Source organism: Scomber scombrus, chromosome 5 (assembly GCF_963691925.1).
Source record: "Scomber scombrus chromosome 5, fScoSco1.1, whole genome shotgun sequence".
Lineage (NCBI taxonomy): Eukaryota > Metazoa > Chordata > Actinopteri > Scombriformes > Scombridae > Scomber > Scomber scombrus.
This window is the reverse complement of record NC_084974.1, coordinates 14440440-14450232: the sequence shown is the minus strand read 5'-3', so window position 1 is coordinate 14450232 and position 9793 is coordinate 14440440. Positions and strand designations below refer to the sequence as shown.

General features: G+C 39.1%; 1 protein-coding gene across 1 annotated transcript; it reads right to left on the bottom strand.

The window, feature by feature from the left end:
• Window positions 1-4618: 4618 nt before the first annotated feature.
• Window positions 4619-9563, bottom strand: tmem160 (transmembrane protein 160). Its single transcript, XM_062418804.1, has 4 exons — window positions 9266-9563; window positions 9027-9051; window positions 6714-6806; window positions 4619-6018 (listed from the first exon to the last, which is right to left on the bottom strand). Exons 1-4 carry the CDS (start codon window positions 9479-9481, stop codon window positions 5690-5692), a joined length of 663 nt encoding a protein of 220 aa, XP_062274788.1. The 5' UTR covers window positions 9482-9563; the 3' UTR covers window positions 4619-5689.
• Between the last annotated feature and the right edge of the window lie 230 nt (window positions 9564-9793).

The following is a 9793-nucleotide window of genomic DNA, read 5'->3' as shown; positions in this document are numbered from 1 at the left end:
TTAACACTCTCTGTATTAGCCTGTTTAAACAGAAAACAATGCAAGAGTGGTCACTGACGATGGAGTAGAGGGAATAAACGGTCATTAAAAAAGGCAGGTGTGTGATAAATTAACAGACCTCGTGTGACCGTAAAAAGACGACCATTAGAGGTCAATAATAATGAACTCTGACCAGAATTATGCTCATATTGGTTTCAGTTTAATTCAAAGTTCTGAATTTTAAAAAATGGGAATGTAAAACAGTGATCGGATTCCTCTCAGGATTGAAAAAACAAAGTCAAAACACTTTTTATATGACAAAAATCTCACTTTTTTTTTTCAATATACTGCTCAGAATATTTAATCTCCTATTTGAACTGAACAATTAAGTTCAGTCACAAACAATTAAGTGTTTGTCAAAAGATGCTCAAAACAACTCTGAAATTTCACTCCAAAATATGACGTTTAACATTTTGAAAATATTTGTTATCAGTTCAGTCATAGTCATTATTAAACATCTGTGAGATGAGTTGCAATGTTTTAACCTTTGGCTCCATCAACAATAATAATCCATTACATAAATACTCAGAAATAAACATCACTTAATTCTTTAGCACTTTGGAATGAAATCCTTAAAATGCAGCTGCCAAGATACACAGAAATACATCTGTTCATCTGTTGAAAAAACAAGTTATCCAAAAGAGTCATGCCATACACTTATTGTAGCTTTGTTTTCTTCCAAATTGAGATTATGGTCGACTGTCTGATCCCAGCGCTCCGTTTTTGTGGGAATGTTGCTGATGTTCTAATGTCCGACAGGAAAAAAAGCATTTCTAATTGTTCGGATCCAATGTGCACTACACACCCATACTGTAGCTGTCACATACAAATATGTGTGAGCACATATTCTCGGGTGTTTAATGGTATAATGTGTGTGTTTGCGTGCCTGCGTGTGTGTATGTTGTTTTTTTTTCTTTTCTGTTGTTGAATTAAATAGCTAACCCTTTGCCCATCACTGTGAATCTAATGTTATCCTCCCATCTTTGTGAATACTCCACCCACTCATCAAATGAAATGAACAAATGTAAAAAGAAAAACAGTGATACAGATGATGATAACAATAAAAATATTCCAGTAGAGGAGCACAACTCAGCCTTTCCTTGTTTCTTTTCTTGCTTCTGTGCATAATTTTAACACACACCCGACAATAAAAAACTCATTTAAGGATTTTGCAGGATTCTGTTTTTGGTTTTTTTCATAGTTTCTCATGTGACTCAAACAGATCGGTTAAGTTTGTTCTGAACTTACATTTGCATAGTTTATAGTACATTTATTATTCTTAATATTAATCACTAACAGGCAACTCCTTCACAATACATCTATATTTCAGACATTTAAAAGGCATTTCTACGCAGCTTTCAAACAATACACAGCCGAGATTAATAAACACAGACAGATCAGTGGTAGAATTAATATAAAACATGTCTTTGTCACAGAAAATAGTTATCTGTTACAAACAAAGCAGGAGGGCGAAAACTGCAGTTATCATCTTGCATGTCCCTGGAGTAGACAAGATACAATAAAACACAAAATAAAACATAACACTATTGATCCTTAATAATAAAAAAAAGTAAAGCATGGAGCAGGTGAGATCGACCCTGACATGAAGTGATGCAGTTGGACATTATTCCACTTTGTTGGATCCAACAAAGGCCATAAAAGTGTTTTGAAGTGAAAACAAAAACGCTGTGTGTGTGTGTGTGTGTGTGTGTGTGTGTGTGTGTGTGTGTGTGTGTGTGTGTGTGTGTGTGTGTGTGTGTGTGTGTGTGTGTGTGTGTGTGTGTGTGTATGAGTACATTGTGAGCGTCTCACTTATGAGAGACGATATGCAGGCATGCATTACTGTGTGTGTGTGTACATTGGATGGTTTGCTTGTGTGTGCGTGTGTGTGTGTGTTTGTGTGCATCTCCATGAATTTGTGAGTGTGCATGTGTGTGTGTGTGTGTGTGTGTTTGTGTGTGTGTGTGTGTGTGTGTGTGTGTGTGTGTGTGTGTGTGTGTGTGTGTGTGTGTGTGTGTGTGTGTGTGTGTTGTCTGAAGCAGCCCCAGGGAGGGGCTCTGACATTGAAGACGGGTTAAATCCTGATTTACATTCAAGTGGCAGGCCCTAGTTCATTAGAGTGAGGATCATTCCTCCTCAAGACCAAAGGAAGCGCATACTAAACAAGAGCAGTTGTTGGGGAGAAAATGCCATTGTACGTGCAAAAGTGTATGTAGGCTACTGTATAAGTGTGTGTATGCGTGCGTGTGTATGTGTGCAGGCTGGTGTGCTGCAAACCAAGCTGAAAAATAACCTCTGGTTTCTTCTTTAACTATGTTTTTCTGTGGAGTACAGCCTTTAATATAGGAAAGTAAAGGTGCAGCTTGTACAGTGGAAATCAGTGTGCACTATTTGTGCATGTGTGTGTGTGTGTGTGCGTATGTGTGCGCACAAGTCATGGCAGCTCTCCTGACTGGCTGTCTTCTACTCAGCCTGTCATTGAGTCACCCACACGCCCTCTGTCAGTGACTTTGATGGCTTATCTTACCCCCTGAATTGGAGTCGTGCTCCCAGGGGAAATACCTTAGCACATGTAAATGCATTTGAAAGAGTAAAAATATGGGTAGGAATAATAGAGTGAGGGATGGAGGGAGACACCTAGACAGCTTCCATCTTACATGGGCTTACTACACCTCCATAGCTCTCTGTTCCTTCCATCTCTCCTCTTCTACTGATTTCATCTTTGTCATTGTTTCCCAACAATCTTCTCTTTCTCCCCTCAGCCAGGAGAAGGCCAATCCATACTTAATGCAGTTCTCAAGGCAGATGCTTTGATCCATACGCATGGCATTTAACACCTGAGAGCAGATGAGCAATCTGCTGTAAACATGAGCAAAGGTTATGGCTCTTACTTTCAGAGCTAAGAATGCAGATGTGAAGCTACAGGTTTGGAGATGCACGAGGCCAGACATGGACTTGGAGATGTGTCTGGGGCTGGTGTTTTGGTTTCTGTAGCTGCTCAGGGTCTGGGGTAGATGGTGTTTGTCAGTGAGGGCGCGTCTCCTGCCTCTGGGCGCCCTGCCCTTTAGACGCGCCAGGCCTCAGGAGCCTCCTGCATGCCAAACAGACCTGTGCAGTCAGATGCAGCCGCGGAGGAGAAAAGAGAAGAGGGAGGAGGTGCGAACGTGAGGAGGAGTCCAGAAAGAAAGGACTCGAGGGCGAAAGGGTAGAAGAGGATCTGAGGAAGAGAAAGCAGAGGAGGGAAGGAGAGGGGCCCGCGGGGAGGAGGTGGGGTGCTGGTCACACTGCAGCAGCCATCCAGACACACCCTGCATGTGAAACACAACTGCACTGAAACGCCATGGGAATCAGAGAGGGAGAGGCGGGTGGAGAGGAGAACGAGAGCGAAGGACAGAGGAGGAGAGGAAGAGAGGGTGACTCTGAGGTGAGTCTCAACAGCAAACACTGTGTGTCGATGGCTGGGAGATATCACAGACCTTCGCCCTAACCCAGTAAGAGATAGTTATCACAGACAAAGCCCCCCTATCACCAATACTCACACACAAACACACACACTTACACAGCCACATGCTGTGAAGTCCAGTTCATATTTTCATACAAGCTCACTGATGAGCACCTCATTATAAAAATGATGTGTGTACAGCATCTATGTGTGCATAGTTTATACATCTTTTGACTCCTACTGCATGGTGATGAACTACTGCCTCTGACGGCATTTACACATTATATTTGACCTTGTTAGCATAATTCCAAAATATGACAACATCTTAAAAAGGTACTGATTTCATTATGTTGATCATTGGCTATGACTTAGTTGTTTTTTTGGTTTCTGGTTTTTAGTTCTAGGACAGAAATGTTTGCAGGTTTTGTCTACATTTTCATAAGAATGTTTGTGTAGTTTTCATTCCCTGTTCCACTGCTTTCATATCTACATTATGTCCATGTGTGTCCACACCTGGCGTGTTGCTACCACTGAAAACATGCCCTCAGTAATTTCAGGTGAATTTCTGGGTTTTATTTACCTTTGGGGAATTGTCTATTAAAATGTACATGTGGTGGGTGTTTTAAAGGCTAATTCCAGGATTTTTTAGACTCATTATGGAAAACCCTCAGGCCAAAAAACAAAAAGAAAGAAAGGATTTTATGTCAGTAATTTTCATTCCTTCGTGTGGAAAAGGCTTTGAGACAACATTTACACCTTCATGCTGGAAAATAAATGATAATATTATTGAACAGTTAACTTGTTAAAGTGTGAGACTCAGTGAACAATTTTAAGATGTCTTTGTGTCTGCACAAAATTCTCACTAAGGGTTTACCCCTTAGGTGTTGGTAGTACTCATTACTTCAGTATTTCTAAACTTTTATCTTTTTTCTGTGAACTGTAGTCTATAGGTTATTTCAGTAATATCTAGCTTTTTTGCCAAAAAACCTTTAAAATGAAGTCATATTTGAATCAGAGAGCAGAAAAACAGTTTTGGTTATCCCTTGATCCCTCACATGTATATTGGGACCTTTTGGTGGGGTTCAGAATCTTGATCCCCAGATGGTGAATAAAAAATAAATAAAAAGGCACACTTGCTTTTTTGACCGTCGCTTTATTACTGTATGTACAGTAAGGTGCATTGGAAGTGGTGCAGACGGAAAGAAAAGTAAACAATAGTGAACCCCACTCCCACTTACAAACTAAATATTCCCAACTTTTCTTTCACTATTCTTTACAGCCATTAAAAAAGCAAATTATATTGATCACCAGACAGTGTGAAATTAAACCCAAACTTAAAATAGTTTATGGTTACATTGAGGTACTGTATGTGTTTCAACAATACCAAACAAATAATATAACTACAGAATAAGCTGTGAAAAATACTCTGTTTCCAAAAGTCTAGACTTACTGTTACGTAAAACAAAAACTGACAAAAGTGCTATTGCCCATATCAAAATAAAAATAAAAGCTTTACAGGGTAAATTAAAACCTCTGTAAAAATAAATTCTTAGCCCTCATTGAGTTGCTATTTTTTTAAAAAGAAACAGACACAGGACCTGAACCTGAACCATGCACAAAGTATGTCCATTCTTTCAAGACCTCACAGCACATAACCAACAGCTTGTTTTATTTCAAGACTTTATGAAAACTTCAAGTAGTCAATCACAGTTAATTATGTTGAACAAGATGATAAGACAACATGGCCGACGACAGCAGGCCGAGAAAGGCCAAATAAATGGCCCAAAATTGATTGCATACAGTGCCGTGAAAAGTAAACAAATATATGACTCAGTGAGGCTTTGAGTGTGTTTGTGAATGTAAAAAATAATACAATAAAAACACACATTTCAGACACATTGATAATAAGTGAAGCAGTGTTGAATATATCCGACTATAAGAAATCTTACAAAAAGCTGAATTATTCACCTCAAGTGAATGCAGTCAAACTACCAAATCATTAACAATTTTCGGCATTTTTCTCTGACCAGTTTTCCAAAAGATCTAATAGTTTTTTTTCATCTTTACATAAAAATAACAACGAATAATAGATTTGTATCTATAGACTCACATACTGCCGACATTCAAACATGCTTGCTTGCGCACACACACACACTCACACACACACACACACACTTAAATCCAAAGCAATACACACTCCTTTACACTCTACTTGTTTGACCCCTTGCTGTCACCGTCTTCAGTGTCATTGTGTCTGCTGTCTTGGGAGCCGCGGTAACCTCTGTGTTCACGTCTCTCCCGGCACTCCCGGCACTCTTCCTCATCCTCCTCCTCGTCCTCACGGATGATCTCCACCTCCAGTCGGCCGATGTAGAGAGATACTGCACACAGCCAGAAGAGGGCGACACTGCCCACCACGACACTTTGTAGCAGAAAGGCTGGCACAGACAGCAGCATCATCCTCCGCAAGGTAAAGAGGCTGCCAATGTACGAGGCACCGCCAAATGACACGCACACACCTCCCAGAATAAAAAAGGCTGAGGGAAAAATAGATTGACATGGTATTATTGCAGAGATCCAATTATTTTTCTCACAGTAATTAAATAGTGTTAAACTCAAGTCAACACCAAGGCAGGTAAGTTTTGTTTTCAGGGTTTCCACACTCGCATGTGGATCACATTGGATGACTATTTGATGATTTAATGAAGGTCTTGCTTATAAAATTTGAACACTCGAAAAGCCAGTTTTGGCTGTTAAAATTGTATTAAACAAGACAAGATGCCTTGGCTTCAACTACACATTGGTTACAGATAAACATCAAGGATCTTGGCTCCTTGGCCCCTCTTGGCTTTTTTTTTTTTTTTTTTAACACATCATGATTTTAGTCAATTGCAGAAATCCTTGTGAAATTATTTATTTCCAAACTGCTGTTGAATCAAGGCAAATATCCATTACAAGGTTCTCTTTGAAAGTGATTGATTTTAGGACAAAGAGCGGTCCAAAGAGCTGAACCGTATTGATGTATTTAGGTGCTATAATGAAAAAAAGATTCCACTTATTTCATGGACATGTGCTGATTTTCAAAAGCATGCAGAACCTTATTTTATTCCTTTTGAAGGCACTAGTTAAAAAAAACTGCAGCAAACTTTTGTGAATAAACTTTATCACATGTGTTATTATTACATTAGAAGCTGGGTTGCAGCTCTACTGTACATAAACTGTGAGCTTGTACCATATGCTGCTTCTCGTCCCACTTCACTCTGGACAAATGCGATGACTCCGACCCCTGTTGCCAGCAGGCCATTCCTGAACCACGAGAGGAATCCTGCAAAACAGCCAAAGACCTGAATCAACAGCAGCCACATTATGACCGGACTACACAAGGAGCGGTCATGTGCATGTCTGCACAAGGAGCTACAAACAAAGACACTGTTCACATGCTGCAACAATCTAATTACTATAAACATTTAATAGTTACGTGTATTTATTATCTTCACTTAATGTTCATTTTCATGGAATCTTAATCCTGACATTCAAATTTGACCCATTTATAATTTTGAAAGCAGTAAAAACACCCAAAACATAATTTCTGACTCTGAAATGTCATGACTTTTCCTAAAGTGACCAATAATATACAAACAACAACTTTTTGTGCAGCTGTTTTTTTTTTTACACATTTTACACACAGAGGGAGTTCTGGGTTAAATTTGACTCACCATTAAATCACCATTCAAAAATGTTGCTGTATTCTTACATTCAGTAAGATGTATTAAACTCAGTAAAGTTGTTATGTTTTAGGTAACATAGGAACATAACAGTGTGATTGTGAAGTTTTCAATTTTTCCATAAACAACTAAAGAATGCACTCTCTCTGCTCTCTGAACACTAATCACCCATTTATTAATGATTGATGAGGTATTTATGAATGGAATATAGATTTGTGGTTTAGAAATTTGGTATAAAGACTAATTATGAGGTGAACCTGTGAGAATATGAACAGTATGTAAGGGTTAAATGGTCTGATAATTGATTAAGTATATTAGTTGCCTTTATTTGATTTCTTGTTATAACATATGTAGGCAAACATGGGGTCATTAAAGCACAGATTGGGATATAACCCTTTTCCTCCTTCCTTTCTGAATTACATATCTGATATAAAATAAACTGATTTGACTAAAAAGCAATTAATTAAAGGCAAACGCAGGTGTTTTCATTTATTCTGTTTAATTAGACTTCTGGTCAGGATGAAGATAGCCAGAGTTTTACAGGGACTTACATGATGTCACCAATCCCTATGTATATATTCCTAATAATTTTAAGTAATTTTTGAAGGGAAAAAAAGGCAAATTCTCTGGTTCCAGCTTCTGAAATGTGAATAGTTTATGGTTTCTTCAGTCTTCTATGACAGAAAACTGGCTATTTTTCAGTTGTGCACTGTTGGTCGGGACAGAACAAGATATTTTACGTTGCATCTTGAGCTCTGGGAAATAGTTGAAAGTTAAAAGTAAATAAAGTTGGATTGCTTTATATATTCAAAAGAAATAGCAGGAAAGATGCACTGCCTTAAGAAATGCTGAATTTTTATACGCATTTTTAATGTCCGTTTTATAAAACTCAGAAGTTATAGTATAGTCATGTATGTGAACCTATGCACTACCTGAACACCTGCCTGTGTTCTCCATACTCCTCTCCCTGCTGCAGAGCTGGAAATAATGTTCTCATCCTTGTGACAGACCTGTGTCAAGAAATGCCTGGATCGCACTTTCTTCTCTAAATGATATATCATCACTAATCAACTGAATTCCTCCTCACTCTCTCCTGTACTGATTTTAATTCCCAGGGATTACCTCCTTTTATGTTCTGTGGTCTTCTGTGTGGGTTTAATTGTGTGTGGTTTAATTAATCTGTGTGGCAGTAATTCCATGTTATCACTAATCACCATCTGTGCAATAGTATGGTTACATGGTAATTACAGAGTTTTACTTATTATTATTATTATTATCATTATTGTACATATATTTAGAGTCTAACTCAATAATGAACTAAAAAAAGGTATAAACTGTGGCATATTCAGTGTGAGCAGTAAAAGGCACAACCGAGGAAACTGTAAGCCATCATTGCAAACTTCAGCTTCAAATAATCTACAAACTTTAGGGACACATGATTAATGTAATATTGCTAGATGTTCATTATTTTATTTCATTTATTTTCACAGGGACTTGAGCACTGGATTTCGTTCTCTTTCATGTATCTAAATGACTGGAATGACTATTAACATCCTTGAAACCTTCAAGTCACGCTCAATTCCTGGCTGCAGCCAAATGATGTCAAAAGCTGTCTCTTACAATAAGCTGTCAGAGGCAAAACACCTGCTGTACTGTCAGAAATTGGGACGTCACCCAATAGACATTTTCTGCCCTGTCACTCCTGCAAGTGTGCAACAGCTACAAGGCAAGTGCTAGAAAAATATCACATCAATAAGGACTCAGGTGCATGAAGTTAAAGGCTTAATGCAAACCAATGTTAAATTATATAGTTAAATTACCTGTTTCATGAGACTTCCTCAGCATCTGCAAGTGTAAAGAAGAAAACAATGAGATCTGCCTCTAATTTAATGAATATTTTAAGGTTTTTTATTTGTCATGATTCAGACCAAATATTAATGCAAACTCAATAGCAGTGAATGCACATTAAAATAGAAATGAAAGCAAAACAAGCTGTGCCATTAACAGCTGTTTTTAAGGAGGATCCCTTCATGATCTGGTTATATTTTCTGAACCTTACCATTGCATCTGCCTTGTCGAGGTCCGTCAGCAACTGCTGCTCCGGCCCCCGACTCTTCACCCACGGTCCCTTCTCGGAGCTCCGAAGCCGGGCCGAGCAGTGCAGCCTCCGCAGCGGCGCTCCGGCGCTGTGAGGCCGGACAAGCTTCACGACCCGGGCGAAGTGAGACACTGCCGGCGGCAAGTGTCGTCTCAGGAACAAATTAAGGAAAGCCATCACATTACTGGTCACGACTGGCTAAAAGGCTAAAAAGCTAAAGCACAACACGACCTCTGCATGCCCTGTGAACTCTCACACGGTCAACGACAACCCGGAAGAGTCCCCGGTATTTTGTTTTTTTCCTAGGATGGCGAAGTTGTAGCCTACCTTACTGTGTCTCTAATTGGCCGGTACTCGTTGCTAATGTTGGCTGGGTTGGTTAATTTAAGGCATGCTGAGTGAAACTGGTTAGAGTTAAGGTTATACTATAAAGGTAAGCTAATGAGAGGCTGAATAGGGCGGCTCATGAAATTGTCATCCTAGGGGAAA